The sequence below is a fragment of the Cyprinodon tularosa genome, unplaced genomic scaffold, assembly GCF_016077235.1.
Source record: "Cyprinodon tularosa strain WSP-4 unplaced genomic scaffold, ASM1607723v1 ctg333, whole genome shotgun sequence".
Classification (NCBI taxonomy): Eukaryota; Metazoa; Chordata; class Actinopteri; order Cyprinodontiformes; family Cyprinodontidae; genus Cyprinodon; species Cyprinodon tularosa.
This window is the reverse complement of record NW_024039045.1, coordinates 155,648-178,577: the sequence shown is the minus strand read 5'-3', so window position 1 is coordinate 178,577 and position 22,930 is coordinate 155,648. Positions and strand designations below refer to the sequence as shown.

Genomic DNA, 22,930 nt, shown 5'->3' with positions numbered 1-22,930 from the left:
ATATTTTAGGAGCCAATATTGTAGCTGAATATTGCAGAGACATAATGAAAGTAGACTGCAGCTAACAGTGAATGTTTCTCTCTACTGTTTTCCATCATAGTGTGACCCAACCCCTTCTTTTGGATTAAGCATCTTAGTGGCTAAGATCTAAATCAGCTGTGGGCATGAAGACAGTGAAAGCTCATCCCCCTGGCTACATATACAGTACTACTGGTCTGCAGTTTGTCTTTAAATTTAAATAGAGACATCATCATAAACTACTAATTAGTCCGACCTCTCTATGACGTAAAAGTTGTCTCCGTCGTCCCCTTGATCGATGACATGCTCCTGTGGCTGAACCTTCAACTCAAACATGGCGTCCAGAACCTGCGAAAACTGCTCCTGGAGTGAACAAAGCAAAATCAGAAAGTAAGAGATGATGTATATAAAGAACAAAACTGACAGAAAACATATTTATATCACATGGGCATTGGGTTTTAATGTAGACAAGAGGGTGTTTTTAATTTTCTAGCGAGTGAGCAATGGTGAGACGAAGCAGGGGGGTGAAGGGGGGGAATTCGAACTAGTCACTCAGCTTCACACAAACTTATATTTTTAGCCAATGTGGCAAGATCATTCCCAAAAGGTAATGGAAAGATAAAACACTTTTAATTATTTGAACACCTTCTTTGAATTAGATATGTACCTGTTTTTTAGTGGCAGTTAAAGGTTTTTCTTTCCCACAATATTAACCAATTCATATTTTAATTTATTTTTCAAAGGACTAAAACTTGAAAAATGCAGTCTTTAGTTAAAAGTTACAAGTCTAAATCCAAATTGGAAACACAAACGAAATAAAGAACTTACAAGATTAGCACCAATAGCTTTATTTTTATTACAACAACCAAATAAATACTATTGGTTTCTACTTTAATGAAACTTAACGTGATTTGACTGATTATTTTAACATTTCTGATCCACAGTAATTATTGCCATTTTAAAAGTATGCATCCTTCTGATACCTTAAAGATTGATGAGCATCTTAGAAGTTGCATTAATTTTAATTTTACCTTACATGCATAATCTCTATGTTGCAAGACAATTTACCTGATCTAGTGTTTTGAAGAGTAGGATGTCTCGGCAGGCTTCCTGCAGTCTGCAGCGCTGCTCGTCTGTTTTGGGGTGAACCACTCTGGGCTCGGTGTCTTCATCATCGTCGTCTGGGTTGAACGCCTCGGCACAAACTGGCAGAAAGATACCCAGTTCGATTATCTGTATTCAGGTCCTCATTTACACCAAAGCTATCCAGGCATGAAGGCAAAATGGTGCCTTTATTGTCAGTAACGTTGAAAGAAACACCAATTAATTTGATTTTTATACAAAAAGATGCAAATGAGTTGTATTATATTTTCATAGATATGGAAACCAGACGGACAGAAAATACTAAAGAGCATATAATGAGGGGATGGCATGCAGGAAAAGAGAGGCGCTGGAGGAGCCCAGAGGAGGAAATGACACGTACACTGAAACATGTTTTGCCACATCAGAAGACAAACCCTGACAAGGTCATTTCATATTGTCACTATGTATCAATGTTTTCTCTCCTCTGCAGACGCACTCCACTTCTCACATGACATTTATACTAAACACCCTAAAGTCTTAAAAGTGTGTGTGTGTGGAAATCAAGCGAGTAACGTCTTTTCTCCCAGGAGGGGTGCCGTTGATGTTCGCAGCAGTGTGACCTAAGGAGTGTCAATGTGTCAGCTCCTTTATTTCAGCTTGATCAGGCAGTTTAAACACAGAAAACTCAACTGTGAGATGCAGACTCCAGAATGATGAAAATATTAGATGCAAGGTTATTAAAGGCAGAAGTTGTCCTCCACATGTTGGGCCTGCTAGTATAAATATAGTCAGTGATGTGTGTTCTTCACTGATATCCTTTTAGATCAGATAACGGAGCAGGCAGGCACACTCAGGCACTCTGCAATAACATTGTGTTTTTCCAAGGCTTTCAAATCCTTAACCCAGCCTGTGAGGAAATAAGGACATAACTTTTAGCATCCAAGTTTATTTCCAACAAAGCCGCTTGATGCAACAAAAAGTAATTTCAACAACAGCATCTAAAAGAAGAGACGTAGTATACTATGTTCTTTCAGAAGCAGCGAAGTAGAATAGGAAATTTAATTTGTGACTAAACAGTAGGGGAAGGCTGTAGAGGAAGTAGACAAGTAGCCAGTAATGGGAAGATAGTGAGATAACTTCTACTGAGTCACATCAGGGAAAATTTAACTACTGGTGAATGCGAACACATTGACCCCGCCCTCTGAAAGTAAGCTAGCTTGTTGACCCATATGAAGAGTGATGTTAGCAGTTAGCTTTGAAGAAATGGCGGAAGTATCACAAAAAAGCCTGGTTAACAAACATGGGGAGGTCGAACTCTCTCATGTGGGATCAGCTTGGATTTAAGGACAGAGGCAATGAGCAGAGGCATGTTGCTTGCAAAACATTTTTTGTTGTTGTGGCATCCCAGACCGGCAACACAACAAATCTTTTTAATAATTTAAAGTGCAATCACCACATAATTTATGATAAACTAATGAGGAAACAGTACAGAGTTCTGTGGCAGAATCCCTTTACGCAGGGAATCCCTACTTTACACCAGAGACGCAAAAAGATTACCTACTCTATTGCCAATTACCTTGCTGAAGGTATGTGCTCTATAAACACAACTGACCAAAGTTTCAGGCTAATAATGAATATGTTGGACAATTCCCACTTTTCTGCTTCAAACTTGTGTTTGTCTAATGCAGCGTTACATTTGTTCACAAAAGCAAACCAGCTTATTTCTTATTTTTGCACGATTCACTTCATCTTTGTAGTTGACAGTTTTTTTTTTTTTTTTAACTCAACGTTACAGTTCTAGTCCAATATACCGCATGCTTCATATTTTCCCTTTTATTTGTTTATCTATCAGGTCAATTGCAGCTTTTTTTTTATTCAAACAAAAACCCATTATAGCATTACTTGAATGCCTTGTACTTTAATTCAAATATCTTTTAAACTATTTTATTTAAATTTAGGGACTTTTATTGTGACTTTTTTTTAAATGATATTCAGTCATGTTTAAAAAACGATTTTTCACCCTTTTTGCACAAAAGAATAAATTACCGTTGATAAAGAATTGTATGAAGAATTTTAATTTCAAGTCTTTTTTTTTTTTTAAGAATTGAGCACCCCTAAAATTAGATTCATTACCTAATCACTATTCATCTTTCACACAGCCACTGGAAACAGAATTGTAGTTCAATCCAACTGCAGGTGACCAGGATTGTACCATGCTGTGCTGGTCCTCACTGGAAAGGTTGTCTTCCTTTAGTCAAAACAATAAACCTTTTTTCTAAAGCTACGTAACGCGAGATTCCTATGACTATGGTTATATACGGAATAAAACCTGTAAAAAGTAAAAAAGAGAACAAATAATAAATAAATCTATAAATTTGTTAAAATACTAGTTATCAAAATATCAGACTACTGACGTTGCCCTAGTTCCAATAAGTTGTCAGTGACAGACAGTAATCTGCCGTGTTTGTAGAATGACTCTGAAGAGTTGGAAGTGCAAGCAAGAGAATAAAAGATTATGAATACAATAAGAAAACTGTATATAAAAATGAATAATTAAAAAAAGATAAAATTAATAAAAAAGGACCAAAAAAAAAAAAAAAAAGGTTGGACTGGAACATTAATAATGTTAAGATGGCACAGTCAAAGGCCCCTTTAAATTAATGTTTTTATTTCAAATTAAAGAAACTGACAGTTTTCTGGGAGTTTATTCCAGATAAGTGGAACATAAGATCTAAATGCTGCTAAAGAGGAAGTAGAACGGAGCTGAACTGCTCTTAGTTGGGAGTAATCGGAAGGAACATATACATTTTGGATCAGAACATCTTGAGTTGGGTAACAAGTTGTCTATTTTTGGACTTAGTTAGGGGACAAGTTCTTTGTCCCCGCATGTTCAGATTAAACCACAGAGGTGTATTTTTACCGATGCTGTTATTAAGTTTCGGCTAATCCACGTTTTATTTAAACTGAATTATATGACAATGGGAAGAGACTGTTTCATTAAGCAAAAATAATTACATTTATTTCTAGTACCAAAATAAATACTCATCTAGCATGTTAGCTAACAACCCAAAGCCAAAAGTTTCACCTTCCTATGCTAAGGACAGTTTCTAATGTCAGTTTCATAATAATTTTGTCTCATAAAATGATATTACTCTGTGTTGCAACAACGCTGGCATATGTTGGATAAGTTATGTGTTAGTTTGGTCTAAGTTATGAGCACGCTGGCACACGGCATACAGCATGCTCAAAGTTTCCCGATGTATACCAGTGTGTGCTCATACGGGGGGCATAAGTTACAGGCAAGTTATCTGATTATTGACAAACGTTAAGTGTTAGTTACCTATAAGTTGTGACGTCTAGCTTATCCAAAACCTATGAGTAACGTGTGCATAACTTACGCGTAACTTATCTCCAATGCATATCAACGTATCTGACGTTTTTCGTTTTACGTACAGCTACTGTATAATGGTGTATGGGCAGTGTTTTGGTATAAAAGTGGCTGCACAGGAGGAAACTGTTCTCCTCCAGGCTTCATCCCCATCATAAGGTAAACGAGAAGGTGACTGTGATGGATCCTCCCTGCATTCACGCACACGGCCACGACCAACAAACTTCCTAGCAGACATGACGGTGAATCAGCTGCTACTCCAAGGGTTCTTTTTTCTTTATATTTCTAAATTTTTTTGGCAGGCGGTAAACAGCAGCTAGGTTAAAACTGCGATCAAATAAATCTTTTTATGCAGGCCGCGCGCCTCAGGGTGCATTGCCGCCCCCCTCAGGACACTGGCTTGTGACATTTCATGGGCATTACGCTGCTGTGCGTTATGCATAAGTTAGGCTGTCGTTGGAAATAAGTTCTGGACTCGTATGAATACTCCCAAAATTGAAAAAAATACATAGAAAGTTCAGCGCATGCCAGAGTTTTAGGAGATTCTGGGATGTCAGACATACTCTGGCTAAATTATCAAGGTGTGACAGGGGCTTAAACAGATCAGCATGTACTGAAATCTGCATCCAAATAGAAACTTTATAAAAACAAAAGAATGAAGATAAGCCCAAAATGTTTGGCCACCTCTAGGTAGAGCTGTCTTTTTCCCCTCACAAGAAGAATCCATCAACATTATATTTTCAAGATGATTTTAAACCAACGTCCGCCCTTCTCGTCTGTCACCAACTGCTAAAAGGAAAAGCTGGTCTGGTTCTGTCCAAGTTGCCTTTTAGGTTAAACTAAATTGACTGCCTGTGAATAGAATCAGTTTCAACAGCAGCCGAGTGCTCCGGGTGGAAGTAAAGGTTGCCATGGTGAACTTAATAGCTGCTGAGGAAAAAAATCGTAACTCCTGATGACCTAGTGAGCAACTGCAGCCTTTCCTGCATACATTTGTGTTTGTGGTGAGAAAAATCTGGGGGGTAAAATAAGACTAAATTAGAGGCACTTCCGTCTTTTTGTTCCAAGTCACTGAAAAGACGGCGGGTTGGTTTAAAGTCTCCCTCACAAAACGTTTTTGTTTGGGAGTTTTAATGTAGATTTTTTACCATGGAATCTTTAGAAAGAAACATTTCTGTTATTTCAGGCTCCTAGATGTCTGTTAATTATTCTTAGAGGAGCAATAAACATTAACGGCTATAGGGCAGTTAAACAACTGGATTTAATCTTTTCCTGTTAGTTTATATAATTACTGCTATATGGAGGAAACTTCTGCAGCTCATATCTGGCTTTTAATAAAAAAGTGTCTAAGATTCATTCTAATTGCTAAAGACTAAACTTATCAGCTATCAAATAGCAATACACCATTGATTTTAAAGAAAGGTATTCATATTAATTTATTTCTTTATCGTCTTTACATACAAGAGCTCTCCTCTGTAATAAATTAAAAAAGAAAAATAAATTTTTTTAAACATAAGGAGGACTTTTAGTGTTATTGCATGCAGTAGCCATTTCTCATAATTCCAAAAAAATCAAGAGGTTTGTTGATTTATGTTAAACTTCATTGACAGACAGTGCGTCTGGTTGCTAAGTGACTGGCAAGCAGTTCATCTACACTGGGAATGAGCAGTTAATGGGTTTGAAAAGAATGGGACTGGACAGGAAAAAAGCTAAAGAGGTGGAAAATGGTAGTTAAGCTGTAAGCTTATTTCTTTTTCTAAGGGACAATTAGATCTTTCAAATAAACTGAGCGCAGATCATCTGAGGGTAATTAAAATGACTGGCTTTGCTGAGGCAGAAGTCGTCACCTGTGACCTGGATGGCCGACCATCCTGCAGCATGAAGAGCAGAGTCAGTTATTCTCATTTCCAAACTACAAAAAGCAAACCAGAGCGATGACATCAGACTTCCTTCCTTCTTGGTTAAAACAAGCTGCAGGCAAATAAAAATCTGCAGGTTGTGCCCAATTTTCACAGGGAGCTGCTCTCAAATGCAGCAGCGAATCGACACCAATTCACCCCGAGGAACAGAGCAATAATTACTGTCTCATGATGTTGGATACTAGTGCTCTGAACTTCACAGTTTGTGTATAAAAGCTGGTCCTTGAGTGACAAATCAAAGACACCAATTATCCTGAAAGTGTTTCATTATCTTCTACCAGAGCTCGTTAAGGATTTATTAATTTAAAAAAGGTCATTGATGCATGGAGAAATAAATATTATGTAGTGAGGTCTGTCCTATAGAAAAAACTGACATCTACTTCTCCCAAAAAATAAAAAAAATAACTAGGTAAAGTAAAAATTCAGTTCCTTGTTATTTTTAATTTCAAGAAATTTGGATGACTTTCCAGTTATTGTTACTTTAATTATAATTATTTTCTGAGATCCATTATCAAACAGAATATTACTAATAATAACTAATTAACTGAGATGATTAAATATCTGAAAACACAGCTCATCTACAGAAATATAGCGTGTGTGCTGGAAGGAGTGAGTGAAGACACTATCAGTCACAATATCTTTATGTGGATATTAATTAGGTTTTACGTTAACAATAACAGATAAAACAAACTAGATATTTCAGAGCTTTATTTTTATGGGCATAAACTGGCCTAAACTGGATTTCAAATGGGTATAACACAGACAAATTATGCTTTCCAAGCAATGAAGATTAGTAACATGATTAAACTTAGTAGTAACATCATTAAATACCCGGGTACACTGCACCTCCAGTGGATCTGTGGTTATAAAAGTAAACTATAAGAGGATACCATGCAATGACTTTAGTATAACACTACGTAGCTACACTCACCGGCCACTTTATTAGGTACACCTTTCCAACTGCTCATTAACACTTAATTTTTAAGCAGCCAATCACATGGCGGCAACTCAGTGCATTTAGGCATGTAGACATGGTCAAGACAATCTCCTGCAGTTCGAACCGAGCATCAGTATGGGGAAGAAAGGTGATTTGAGTGACTTTGAACGTGGCATGATTGTTGGTGCCAGAAGGGCTGGTCTGAGTATTTCAGAAACTGCTTTTCTGCTGGGATTTTCACGCACAACCATCTCTAGGGTTTACAGAGAATGGTCCGAAAAATAAAAAACATCCAGTGAGCGGCAGTTCTGTGGGCGGAAATGCCTTGTTGATGCCAGAGGTCAGAGGAGAATGGCCAGACTGGTTCGAGCTGATAGAAGGGCAACAGTGACTCAAATAACCACCCGTTACAACCAAGGTGGGCAGAAGAGCATCTCTGAACGCACAGTAAGTCGAACTTTGAGGCAAATGCAGAAGACCACACCGTGCCACTCCTTTCAGCTAAGAACAGGAAACTGAGGCTACAATTTGCACAAGCTCATCGAAATTGGACAATAGAAGATTGGAAAAACGTTGCCTGGTCTGATGAGTCTCGATTTCTGCTGCGACATTCGGATGGTAGGAAAAGCATGGATCCATCCTGCCTTGTATCAACGGTTCAGGCTGGTGGTGGTGGTGTCATGGTGTGGGGAATATTTTCTTGGCACTCTTTGGGCCCCTTGGTACCAATTGAGCATCATTGCAACGCCACAGCCTACCTGAGTATTGTTGCTGACCATGTCCATCCCTTTATGACCACAATGTACCCAACTTCTGATGGCTACTTTCAGCAGGATAATGCACCATGTCATAAAGCTGGAATCATCTCAGACTGGTTTCTTGAACATGACAATGAGTTCACTGTACTCAAATGGCCTCCACAGTCACCAGATCTCAATCCAATAGAGCATCTTTGGGATGTGGTGGAACGGGAGATTCGCATCATGGCTGTGCAGCCGACAAATCTGCGGCAACTGTGTGATGCCATCATGTCAATATGGACCAAACTCCCTGAGGAATGCTTCCAGCACCTTGTTGAATCTATGCCACGAAGAATTGAGGCAGTTCTGAAGGCAAAAGGGGGTCCAACCCGTTACTAGCATGGGGTACCTAATAAAGTGGCCGATGAGTGTATAATGCTATGTATTGCAAAGCTAAGGCATCCAGCTGTACGTCAGCGTTGTGGAAGAGCGACACAATGCAAGTTGCTTCAATATATTAGAACTTTTTGTAAACAGTGTGAAAAAATTCTGTTTTTAGACATAATAAGCAAATCTCAGGAGGCCCTTAACTTAAGGAAATGTAACACAGAATAAATGATTCCAGCTTCAAAAAGGCATTGTGAAATTTTTTAGGCTCTTCGCCATCGTCTCGTATCACTTTTGTTGTTGGTCTCAATCTGTGTGCTTAACACCTGCCTACCGGCACGTCCTCAGCCGATCTCAGCCCGCCGCCACTCCCCCCGCACTAGAAACAAAAAGCAGTTCACTTCCGCAGCAAAAAGTATACTCTTATCAAAAACGACTTCAAAGCAAGGCTGCTTAAGTTTTGATCCAAGTATTAGTTTAATTTGAGATATTAAAGGGATTCTTTAGGTTAATATACATCACTTGGCATATATCAATGCTTCCTGCGGGCTGCCCTTCTAAAAAAGAAGCTTGTGGATGAACTTCCTTCTCCAATATTTAGGCACTAACCTGTTAACACTTATTTTAGATGTTAATTCAACTCTGAGAACTACTGTAGGAAGACGAGAGGATATGGAAATATTTTATTTATTGATGAAACAGCAAGCAGACATAGTATGTATGGATATTAAGTAAATCACTTGAGAGCTAAATTGCTATAGAAAATTGTATAAATAGCCTATAAAATAGAGTAAAAATGCTAACATTACAACTTGAGCTCGATATTTTACATGAAAACATTTTTTTTTTCCAGTTGCAAGATGAATGTTTATTCAAGACTAACTTTAAGTGCAGAGAATGATATGGTTAGAGACAAAGTTTTAGGTGATTTTAAGAGGATATAATAGCTTCCTAAATGAAATTAACCCATGTTTATGCTCAACCTTTCATAGACAGCAGTTTCCTTTATATAGCCTCCTACTACCTTTTCATTTCCTCTTACTTAATTTCAAACACTTCAATAATACTTAATATGCTGATAAGCTGTTTTAAAATGAGGCTGGGACGACTAATTGCCCTTATATATAATAATTATAATATGATTAAATGTTTAAGTGTGACAATTTTTTTTTATTACAGAGACATCCAACGTTTGATCACGCGTCATTTAATGATCATAAGACATATCTCACTCCAGCCGTTTAGGTGGTGATTTTACGCTCAAAGTGGGTTTGTAGCCCCTCACTAGGGAGGGGAGTGTTTCAGCAGGCATGTGGTTCAAAGCATGGAAGCAGAACTGATCACTTTCCACTCACAAGTAGTCCTGCAACAATGGACTCTGAACAAGAAAGCATTCAAGGCCATGAAAACAATGAAACCCTGTTTGTCAGCTGTATTCTGTACTTTATGTTCAACAAGGACTGCTGCTCTACTTAGCAAACAATTCTCTTCAATACAAACAATTGGATCAATAAACAATCAAAATCTAAAAATTAGTCTTTTAGCATATTTTAAATAAAGCTAAACCCCCATTACCCACTTATCTAAATTATTAACTATTGAAGACATTCATATTTTTTCTGATAGAAGAATTTCTGATTTGAGTTCTTGGGGAGGAAAAAAAAAGATCAGAAGTGTGCTTTTAAAAAACAAATAAAAAAATATTTACCTTTCAGTGCAGTATTTTAATCAGAGTCTAAAAAGAATGTCTTGCAACATAACAAAAAAATAAAATAAAAAAAATACATCCCCAAAAAACACTAGTCAATATTGTCCCTTTTTAATAACAATAATTATGTTATGGCAACAAAGATGTCTAAAACAATTAAAATTGAGAAACATAACATAAAAAACCTGCAAGACACCAGCAGCATCAAATGTTAATAAGAAAAGCTGGTGAAACCTGGACAGTAAAGCTTCAGAAACGATAGACATCAGATGACACACAGACACACCCACAGCCTAATTAAAGTGCAGTGCTGTGTGACGGCTGACGACATTTAATCACTCATATGTAAACATTAAAGGGGCAGAGCGGAGCGTGAGAAAACAAATGTGCTCTCCACACAAGGCCACAGACACCAACACGGACCAAGATAATGCCAATACACTAAAACCCCAAACAACTCACAACAGTGGTGCAGAAATTAAACAAACACTGATAAGTAACACAATTCCAAAACACTGTTTGATTCAACACACACCAAAATACAGAAATATAATGCGGGCGGGTCAGTGAGGCAAAGATGTACGCAATGCCATCACTAGGGGGATTACCCCCGAGGGCCATGACGTCAAACCCACGTGTATACACAGAAACACACTTATGTGTACATGTAATTGAATTCACAACCATACTTCTTACCTGACACTCTCCTGTTGTATCTGCTTGGCGGTGGAGCTGCAGAGAGGAGAGAGAACCAGTATTAGCATCAGGGTGAGACTTTGGCTATTGTTCAGAAACAGAACAATATGGTGTTATAAACACACCAAGTTAAAAAAAACTGTTAAAGGTAATTTATAACAGCTGAAATCTGGAATAGATAAAAGACATTTCTATCTACTGTGAAGGACACACTATATAAACCACAATGTGAAATAACATGGGCAAAAATCACTATGGTTTATTTTAATTCTCTGAGGAAAATCTTAAAACTCAAACATGATTAAAGATGCCATTCACACATTACTCCATTATGATCAAAATCTGGATTCAAGTTGAAGATTAGAAAAAAGTATGAGCAAAAGATTAGTTAGCTACTGCAAAGTAAAGAAATGTTCCACTTTTAAAAGTGGTTGAGAGTTAGGCTGAAACAAACATTGTGATTATTGAAATAATTGTCATACTAGTAGTCAACTGTAGAGGCTGTAAAACATGTCTTTAGCTGACAGAGCAGCCCACTTAGGGCAGTAATTATATAAAAAAAAACAACAACAAAAAACTATATAAACATTTTGTATCCAAGATAAAAAAAAAATTAAAAATAAAAAAAAATCTTTTTCGTCTGTCAATATGCTCCATCCAGAGCTCAAGTAGAAAAGTTTTAGTTTCACCTGGTTTACTTTCTTAAAGTAATCTTCTTTAAGGAACCTTTTGCTATCCGATTATTATTCGAAAGAAATTTTCAACAGATTAATCAATTTGCAAAAAAATCATCAGTTGTACTCCTATTTTACAGTTCCCTATGTTTAAGACAATTATTATTCAAACACTGAAACAGAATCAGGGTATTTTCTTGTCTTCTGGTTACTTAAATGTGTTTAGATAACTCAAACGCTGCATCTAGATGCAATTCTAATTTGACATGCAGTTAATACTAAAGAAAAGTGTCATTAACATATTTGTGATATAGCTAATTGTTGATTTCTGAATAATATGCACATTAAATAAAATATATATCAGACAATCTAAAAAGATGGATTATATTTGGGTTATCTATATAGAATAGGTTATCTATAGAATTTTTTTCTGTGATTCTGCTAAGAAAGCGTTCCATATTGAAAAAAAAATGTATATATTTTTCTCGTGATAGAAAATTGTTGAAGAAAAAAAAAAAAAGAAGATATTTTTTATTTATTTTTATTTATTTTTTCTTTCATGGCATGGTGTATCAGAAATATTCCTGGGTGTTGATATCGGGTTTAACATTTTTGTAGTCTACCTTGAAGGATAAAAAAGGAAGCCCTGTAGAGCAAGGGGACAACCTTGTTGAAAGAAGAGCAATGATAGTTTATCATAAAAGATGAAGAGGAAGCAGGACAGTGAATTGTGACCTTTTCACAGAGGATGACAGAGAAAAAGAAAAAGGCAAAGGAGATTTATTGCCCCTTTTATAAACTAAACAGAAAGTTGTATCTTCAAACAATTTTCTTCAAACACGAGCACATGTACTGAGCTCAGAGTTATTTTCAGTATTAGGTATTTTTTAAATTAAGATCAAGTCCCAATTCCTTTTGAATCAAAGCCTTGGCATCAAGCTGTTGGGATGCAAATACGATATCGGGACAATGTTCTTTAGCTACAGTGGCCCCACAGTTGAACTCCTGTCTGCAGTTAGTTCATCCAGTTCACCAAATCAGAGACCTTAACTGCCTTCTTTTGGCAACGTAATCAAAGCAAAACTAGATGTAAGATGGAAGAACTAACTAGAATTTCTTCCAGAGCTCAAACACACTTAAATACTTCATGTCCCTTGCTCTCTTCATAGCAGAGTGTCAGAGGCCATTAGATCTAGGCTGTTAGTAGGAGGCTAGAGGGGAAATTCACACACAGACTACTATCCTGCAGTCACCTGCAAATAGGGTCAGAGTTCAACAAACTACTCTCTGTGTATGACTATCAATAAACAGAAAGCCACAAGAGAGGCCAAGTTGTGTGTTTACACAGCAGCAGATAAAACAGTACACTACATGCATACCGTTTATGTAAATTTCTATTAAACTGGATTTTTTTTTCAGGCATAAACTACAGCCAGACTGGAGTGTTTAACCCTATTTGCATCTACGTGTTACCTCTCACACACAGACCAGGTATTCAGGCTTTGCCAGTTGCCTTACATGAGTTTAATGTTGTAATAGAACAAGACTGGGTAGAGGATATAATATAGGCAACAAGGTCTGAAATTAACACTGCCACTCGCCACATGTGACTACATGTTTAATTTGGCAAGTTAATGCCAGAGTGCCATTCGCCACAAGGTGAGTAAATGTTTGGATCACAGTTGCGCTTCAGTCACGTCCTTTCAGCTTTTATTCTGGTAAGTCTTCCCTTTGTCATTTTATTCCTCTGCTGTCTGTTCCTCATGCTAATGGAAAGATGTGCGTACAGAGAGCACACCAACAACACCCAATCATTTATCAACAACTCCTGGCAGTGATGCTAAGCTAATGAGCTAATCAGGGTGCATGAAATATGCAGAAGAGTACAAAGATGATTCATTTGTCACTGGCTACTTAACTGAAGAGCATCCGTGAACACAAACACGGTAAATGCCATATTCGCTGGATGTCCATATCTCAGGCCAAGGGGTGTAAATAATAATCGTTTTGTATTGATGCATCAATCCAACAGAAGACGATCCAATATATTGACACCAAGGGTATCGATTCATATTTATGTTTATCCATTTGCTCCAGGACACAATTCTGACTCCAGTGCTGCGGTGGTGCTAAACCTATTTTGCCATTCTACCTCGTTTCCTTTAGTACTTTAAAGTATTTGCATTTGCCCCTTTTTCAATCAAATCGAATGAAATTCTAAATTACAAGTTTATTTAATAAAACTCCATTTCCTTTTACTGTAAGTTTAGTTGCATTTAACATAATGCCATAGTGAACCAACATGTACCTTAAAAATATATGAGAGCAAATTATTTGTTCTTTTCTGGCCGGTAACTAATTTTATCTTCTTGTCTGGTGAGTCAAAAAGTTAATTTTGGACCCTGGGCATTAACCATTATAGGCTGATTGTCTTTTTTTTTTTTTTTTTTTTTACGTACAAATATTGATACAATCAATAAAACTTGTATTAATCACTGCTTATTTATTGTATCTCGTTGAGGGTCATATGAAATCCGCTTCCTTTTTTTCTAAATTCCACATTACAATTTTTATTTTTCTAAATTTTTCTGTCACTATTTTCTATATATTATATTTTCTATATATATATATTTTCTATATTTTTTTTAACACATTTTTATTCTAAACATATTCATTAACCTTTAAAGTATGCAGTTATCAGATGACATAAAAATATGTAGCAAATGAATAGCTACAGAATTCAAGATGTAGTGACTGTTGTTTCACTATCAAAAAAGAAAAAAAGTTCTTTGGTTGAGGAGAACATTACAGGGTTTTGCAAGTTATAAGGTATTTATCTGTCCTTTTTTATAGAACAAAAAACAGTGTCTCCCAGACATAATCCCACATAAAATATCCTTTTTGTAAAAATGTCTCATAAAAAAACACTTTTTCCCACACATTGCTATTAGTAGGATCAATTCTTATTTTTACCTCTTCCGACTGTCAGGGGTATTAAAAGCAACATTCACCTGTCTTTTTTTTTTAAAGCACAAAAACCCAGTTGAATGTGCAAAATAAACGTGCCCCTTGGTTGTGCTGATTCATATGAACGCTGAAAAGCTAGCAGGTTCTTATGCTAGCCACTACTCCCCATTTCTGATGTGATTCTGACTGCAAGTGTTCATCTCAGGTATTCTTACACGTACAGATGCTCTTTGCTGACAAAACCTGCATAAAGTTGCCCTCCAGAGGCAAAAATAAACGTATCATCTGTCCTTAACTTTGTGCTACGTTTCACTTCTTAAAGTTTATTTGGAGGACTTTAGTGTCTCTGCTTGCCTCCAATTCCATGGCTGAGCTGAGCTTGAACTGCGTAACCAAGTAATGGTGAATACGGGAGTTGGCAGTGGACAAAATACTTGACATATTACTGCATCTTGCCCAAATGGGTGATTCCTCTTATATTTTGTACTAGATTCCATTTTATTTGATAAATCACATGGCTTTGTATGGGTTATCTACATCACAAAAATCACAGAGTCATACTTATTGCTATCTGGCGGTGTTTTGGTGAGGGAATTTATTTCATCTAAACTGTAGTAAAATGCATATAATTGTAAAACAGCTACCAGCAATAAATAACTTCAAAGATATAACCCAAATTTTCATATTGGTGCATCCTTAATCTACAATAAGGACCAACCAAACTTTCACTTCATACTGATTTTCTTAAATGCATTTCTGAAATATAAAAACAAATTTAACTATGCTGAGTAGAGGCTATGTGTTGTTAATCTCCCCTTTATTGTTTGGTTAGATCAAATGCAACAAAGCTAAATGTAAAAACAGGAAATAGATGTTTATTTGTTCTGAACCAATCACAGAAGTGCAGCTACTGTGCTGTGGTTTACAGTCAAAGTGATACAGAACCTAGAGCAACTAGAGCTTAGTTCCCAGTGACGGTAAACTTACTTTCTTTCATGTTAGGTTTGGATTCTGCAGGGGTGCCCTTTATCAACCATGACTTTACCATCAACAGCATTTGAAAGCGTGATTGTGACAATTTAAATTAAAGGAGACAAAGTAATAAAAGCAAAGATATTAAGTTAATTTTCCACATCGGGTTAAATTTTTGGAAGTATTTCAAGTTTTAGTTGTTCAACTTAAAAAACAAGTGTCTGTTACTGCGTTCGTTAAATTTTTTTGAGTTTTTTTTTTCTGAGCGGACTCCCATTCACTCAGGTAAGGGTAGACGCATTATTGAGTCAGGCAGGAGCAGCAAGGAAACCATGCAAAGATAAGTTCAGACTGTTGCAGCTCACAAAATGACACAAATGACCCTGATTATATCTTGAAAAAAAAAATAAAAAATTGGTCAAAACTCAGTTTTATTTCTATGCTTCAGTTGACACACCTGAATAAAAAACAAAACAAAATCAAAGTTCAGAGTGCTTAAAAAATAAGCAGCAGTTAAGGCATAATTTAACCCACTTTTGTTATAAAGATCAATCAAGAGAAGAAAGGAACCAATATGACTCTGCTGCAAAATGAATATGCATTACACTTATAATACTGTCTATCAAATTTAGTGTGATTTTTATCCTTCAAATAATCTAAGCAACTTACACAAAGTTTGTCAGCAAAAGATTTCAGAATAAAAAAAGAAAAAAAATCCAAAGTATTTCTACTTTGGTTACAGTGACTCGAGAGAGAGATTTTAAGCAAACAGTTTTTGGTTAATAGTACTCTGGTGCTACAAAAAAGTCAAAAATGTGTTTCCGGCATCACATTGAAAGCACCACAGGATTTGTATGAGAGATGTACTGCTAGGGATGTACAATAGAGTGTTATATTGAAATCTACTACAGGTAAGAGGTGTTCAGAATGGTCAGAAAATAATCACAAAAGTACAAATGCCAGCTGCAGGCTCACAGACACCAACACTGCAGTTATTCAACACTGATGGTATTATCTGGTATGAAAATCATGTAATCCTCTATTTGCAATGCTCATAACCAGCCTGGAGTAATAATCTCATCTGTGTTGTTGAGCAGAAAGTAGGAAGTCAAGGTGTAACTAAGCAGTTTGTTGATGGTTAGCTTTTTGTTTTGGTGTGTTTTAGGACGACTTTTCCCACATAGGGTCGACGACTGGACTGATCCATCTAATGTTCCCCCCTTTAAGCCAAATCATCTCTACAGAATGTCTTATTGGCAGCTCTGAAGAAGTTGTCTTCCTCTGGCAGGTTGTTAGCTAACAACCAAACGGTTTTGATTCAGTTACCTAGTCTTTCTCAATTTCTCTAGAAGAAGCTTAGCAATAGCTAAACTGCATAGAATGTATTTGTCTTGAGCTATTTTTAAAGTTAAAACTGCAAAATGTATCCCATGATCAGAGGATCGATGAAAAATCAGCCAACTTGGGAGTTATGTCAGGGACCCGTCCTGTAGATGATGAGATTTAAACCGTTATACTATATAGAACAGCACATAGCAGCGCAAACATTAGTACATCACAATATTTAATATTTATTTCTATTTAATATACACTATATTGCCAAAAGTATTTGCTCACCCATCCAAATTATTGGAATCAGGTGTTCCAATCACTTCCATGGCCACAGGTGTATAAATTCAAGCACCTAGGCATGCAGACTGTTTTTACAAACATTTGTGAAAGAATGGGTCGCTCTCAGGAGCTCAGTGAATTCCAGCGTGGAACTGTGATAGGATGCCACCTGTGCAACAAATCCAGTCGTGAAATTTCCTCGCTCCTAAATATTCCACAGTCAACTGTCAGCTGTATTATAAGAAAATGGAAGTGTTTGGGAACGACAGCAACTCAGCCACGAAGTGGTAGGCCACGTAAACTGACGGAGCGGGGTCAGCGGATGCTGACGCGCATAGTGCGAAGAGGTCGCCAACTTTCTGCAGAGTCAATCACTACAGACCTCCAAACTTCATGTGGCCTTCAGATTAGCTCAAGAACAGTGCGCAGAGAGCTTCATGGAATGGGTTTCCATGGTCGAGCAGCTGCATCCAAGCCATACATCACCAAGTGCAATGCAAAGCGTCGGATGCGGTGGTGTAAAGCACGCCGCCACTGGACTCTAGCGCAGTGGAGACGCGTTCTCTGGAGTGACGAATCGCGCTTCTCCATCTGGCAATCTGATGGACGGGTCTGGGTTTGGCGGTTGCCAGGAGAACGGTACTTGTCTGACTGCATTGTGCCAAGTGTAAAGTTTGGTGGAGGGGGGATTATGGCGTGGGGTTGTTTTTCAGGAGCTGGGCTTGGCCCCTTAGTTCCAGTGAAAGGAACTCTGAATGCTTCAGCATACCAAGACATTTTGGACAATTCCATGCTCCCAACTTTGTGGGAACAGTTTGGAGCTGGCCCCTTCCTCTTCCAACATGACTGTGCACCAGTGCACAAAGCAAGGTCCATAAAGACATGGATGACAGAGTCTGGTGTGGATGAACTTGACTGGCCTGCACAGAGTCCTGACCTCAACCCGATAGAACACCTTTGGGATGAATTAGAGCGGAGACTGAGAGCCAGGCCTTCTCGTCCAACATCAGTGTGCGACCTCACAAATGCGCTTCTGGAAGAATGGTCAAAAATTCCCATAAACACACTCCTAAACCTTGTGGACAGCCTTCCCAGAAGAGTTGAAGCTGTTCTAGCTGCAAAGGGTGGACCGACGTCATATTGAACCCTATGGATTAGGAACGGGATGTCACTTAAGCTCATATGTGAGTCAAGGCAGGTGAGCAAATACTTTTGGCAATATAGTGTATATCAATTTTCTGGGCTGAAGTGTGTGTATGTAAAGTCGAGGAAAAGAGTATAAATGGGCTGTGTGGAAGGAGTGTGTAATGTGTGAAGTGCTCTTTCCACAATCATGCAGCTGCTGGGGTTCGGAGGGTGGTGGGATTGTAGTAGTGCCTGTATGAAGAGTGTGACTGAAGTTGCCGTGGCAACCAAACACAAAGAAGATCTCATCACTATAACAACGCAGCCCCGTTCAGCTTCCCCCCCTTCTCTATACAGCTTGTGATAATTGAAAGATCACCCTTCCTCTCCTTCACACTGTCCACCTCTTCCTATACACACCCACTCAGCAGTTACAGTAGCGTCAACAGATGGAGGGGAGAGGGGGAGACGAAGGGTCAAAAAGAGAGAGAGAATGACAGAGGGAGAACCGGAGGGAAACACAAATAGACCAGAAGGGGCTGCAGAGCAAGATCTACAGCAATCTGGGAGGAAAAACATCAAGGAAGGTCATTTTAATGTATAAGAAATAAGTTAAGCCGCTACATGTACCCAGCAATATGGAGATGACAAAAAGCTAAATGTGTCACAGATAAAGCCCTGTTCCTTCTTCATTATTTTTATGAAATTAAAACATAAAAAGGGTTGAAAACCAAGAAAGGAAACAAAACACCATTGAGTGAATGACTGAATAGAAAAGGAAAAGAGCAATTGAACCATCTCTGTGGCATTTCCTATTGATTTATCCTTCAGTCATTCTAATTGTGTGACTGAGGGCTTGGCTTGTCAATACATCATCATCTAGCTGGCTGAAGAGAGGAAGAATGAATGTGGCTGTGGTACTTCAGACAAAAAAAAAAATCATATTCAATAATTTGTTATGACAGAGTGACTAATGTTGAATGACAGAACTGCAATAGGAAGATATAGATTCAAACAAACAAAAAAAATATCAACTAATAAACTCTAATGTGAACCAAGCCTGGCTTTTAGATTGCAAGGTTTAAAAAAAAAAAGGATAAAAGGGAGAAAAAATATTAAAAACTATGAGGAAGAAATAATTTTTTGAATATTTCAAAACAAACTCATATTTTAAATGTACTAGTTGCACATAATATACGCTCATCATGTTCATTGTACAAAAAGCTTCCTGAATGATTCATCTTTATTTTTTCTAAAACACAAATGAGATAATTCAAACAGATTGCATTACACTTTTTTTGGTTTGATATACAGACAACTCCAACAGAAACAGGTCAGAGAGAAACTAGGGAGTGAGCAGCAGTTTTATGCTTTATTGATGTCAGAGTTTAGCAGAGAATGAGTAGACTGGTTCAAAATGATAAACAGACAACAGTCTATCAAATTACACTCCTTCAACAAAGTAGGGCTGCACAATGTCAGGAAAAAAATACAACTATTGCAATGCAAATACAGTAATCATACTAACTCACAAAATGCATTAAATCCTTTCTAAACTGCCACCAGATTTCAAAAGTCTCTCATTCAATTCCAGTCTTATACTCCACTGGGGAGCACCTGCACATAGATATCCTTCTCAAAACGTGTGTAGTTGTATGTCAGTAATTAAACACTACACCAAATCACTGGAACCTGTATTTATAAGCAGATAATCTCATCTTTCTATTCACTCTCAGCTTTCTGCACCAGCTCCTTCACAAACTGTTTTAGAGCTATGTGAATCTGCGTTACAATTACTTTAGATATGTGGTTTAACCAAAACGCTGAACCATTATGTATTTAGTATGTCACACAGGAAATGTTTTCTGTAGGACGCAATCATTTTTTACTAATGTTCTGTTCCAAAACAGAGCGGACAAACATTACAAACAAATCCATTTGGAAAGTTTTTACTCATACAAAGAAGAGCTTCCAGATTTTATCTGCTTGTATTTATTATTAAACTATTATTTCTAGAGATTTCATAGCAAAAATGTCTTTTCTAACCCTTAATGTTCTCTGCTCATCTCTTGATAGCAAAAGTGACAGATGGTTCTGAAGGAACTCCCCCAATATGTTAGTTTGTTTCCAGTGCAGCCAGCCTTGGATGTCCCAATAAGTCCAACTACGCTGGCACTCACATCCTTCGTTTGGACACCCAGTGAGGTCAGCAGAGTCCAAACACAAACTGCATGAGACTCCCAACATGGGCTCGCAACATAGTAAATGGAAGACAACTCTGAAAGCAACAGATCATCAGCTTCAGTTTACACCCACACATATAATGAACCCATAATTCACCCCTGAATATTGCCCTCAGCATACATAAGTGCAGAGTCTATACAGGGATAAAAATTAAAGGATTTCCTCCCCATCCATTTTCTGGATGTCTGACTACTGCAATACTTAAACAGCAACAGTAACTGGCTGTGTAGCTTTTTCACTATGGATTTATACTGACTTTAAACTGGCTGAAAATAATCTACTTGCTTTTTTTCTAGCTCAATCTTCCCATTCAGGGAGAAAAAACAAAACAAAAAACACACACAAAAAACAAACGCATCAATCTAAGGATCCTTCTAAAAGAACCTACCATATTTGTATTTTCTTTCACATGGCTGCAGTCAAGACCAACTTAATGCTATAGCTAGTAGTGTTGCGCCGATGCCATTTTTTGGCTCCGATACCAGATACCTGGCTGTGCAGTATCGGCCGATACCGATACCATAATAATGTAATATAATCACCATCATGGTTTTGTCAAGCTGCTGCCTACCTTTGTGAAGCAGGAAAAAATCTAATACAAAGTGAATCCAGTAGAACTTTTTATTGCCTACCAGGAGTGGGTGACAATAGATGAATAAACTTATGGCTCTCAAAATGGTATCGGTGCCTTATTTGTTGGTACTCGCCAATACCGATACCACGATTTTAGGGCAGTATCGGGGCCCCGTCCGATACTGGTATCGGTATCGGGGCAACACTAATAGCTAGTGCTCCAACATTAGGCTGACATGGACATGAAAAGTGACAAAATAATAGTATTGCTCACGAAATTACAAAATTATCATTGAATAAAAAAAAAATAAAAAAAACTGCTTAGCTTTACACCCTCAAATTTCACACAGTCGTCAAACAATCATTCTCTTATGAAGAAAATTGAACTTTTTCCTGATCATGCAGTACTCAAAGGTCCATAAATCCCTGTAGCTAAAAACAAAAACAGTTGTGATCCAGTGCAATAATAATTTCTAAAAATATGACATTGCTTTTTCTCAATACTTTTAGTGTATAGCATTTTTTCAGTATATCAAATAAAACCAACTCAAGCAATCTGTCTTAATCTATGTGCATTTTTGGCCACATGTGAGAGATAGACTGTTGATAACCATCCTGATGGCGTTGCTTGTGTCATTCTAGGTAAAATATGTAGTGCAATGCAGGCATCAGGTCTGCTGACGTTTGTCTTCAGGCTGGAGTGCGTCATACCAGTCAAATTATGAGTGTCCAACAACATGCCAATTATTGCCTCTTGCAAATTGAGGCTTTACCACATGGAGTAAGCACACACTGGAAGTGCTGGGTATTTACACGCATCTGAAATATCACTATGTTTGTGTTTTTATCAAATTTGTTGAAACTACAAGACTTTATTGCGTGCTCGCTGTGCAAGATATTCCTGCTGCTGTATCATCTGAGAGTCAGCTGAGAGGATATAACTGGGTTAACAATTAATGCAGAGTAATGTGGTCTTTGTTTAGTTTCTCCCCCCCCCCCCCGTTTTAGAGCTGCAGCAGTTGAAGGGGCCTAAAGCAAAGGAAAAGAAAAACGGTTTTATCTTAAAATCTGCTCACCCAAAGCTGTTCAGGCAACAGTGATAAAAAAAATTGACAACTCTTCAATCCGCCTAAATCCCCACGCCGGAAACAAAAATAATAAACGAAACTCGCGTTTCATTTAATATTAATAGAAATTGATCAAATCTGGGTTGCAAATTTAGCTTAACAATCACAAAAACATTTTATCAGAAAAAAAGACTCATTAGATCACAAAAAGTGTTACTAATGCTTTTGTTTTAGTGAAGTTTTTTTTTATAATGCCAATTATGCAGAATTAGGATATTATTTGTGTCTATATTAAAAAATTCAAACAAATGCTTGTTTTTTTTTAATTTAGATCTTCAGTTCAAGCTTTATAATTGGTCATATACACAAGTCATTGGATGTTTATTGGCTAGCCTAAACTTAATCCTAGAAATAAAATTGTAAAGGAGCTTTAAAGGAGGTGGAAAAGATAAAATTCAAAGTAATTTTTCCAACTTTATCAAGCATTCATTGTTTTGCTTATGAGCTGTTAACAATTCATTCCAAGCTTCCCGTCTCCTAGCTCCCTTCTAACCCTGAATATTTCTCTTCATTGAACTCTATAAGCATAATTCCTATTGAAACATCTCCTCTCCGCTTCGCTTGTCCCATATGTGAATCAATCCATTTTCCCAGTGTTTCATCCCTCTCCTCAAACACAAGCACTAAAACTTAGGCCCTTAAAAGGAAGCAACTCTGGTCTGCTTATAGATGGATTGTATTGCTCTCCCTGCACTTCAACTCTTGGTGATGTAATTTAACCCACTTTAAGCCCAACAGGCGTGCTCTTACTTTACATGTTT

The 22,930-nt window shown here is 37.4% G+C and overlaps 1 protein-coding gene across 1 annotated transcript in view; it reads right to left on the bottom strand.

Annotated features, from left to right (window-relative positions):
* Window positions 1-22,930, bottom strand: part of prkar2aa (protein kinase, cAMP-dependent, regulatory, type II, alpha A) — a 56,300-nt gene that overhangs the window by 8,027 nt on the left and 25,343 nt on the right. Inside the window, exons 3-5 of the mRNA XM_038294047.1 lie at window positions 10,877-10,912; window positions 1,087-1,223; window positions 275-381 (exon numbers count right to left, since the gene is read on the bottom strand). Of these exons, the coding sequence (XP_038149975.1) occupies window positions 275-381; window positions 1,087-1,223; window positions 10,877-10,912 (280 nt within the window). The remainder of the gene's footprint in view (window positions 1-274; window positions 382-1,086; window positions 1,224-10,876; window positions 10,913-22,930) is intronic.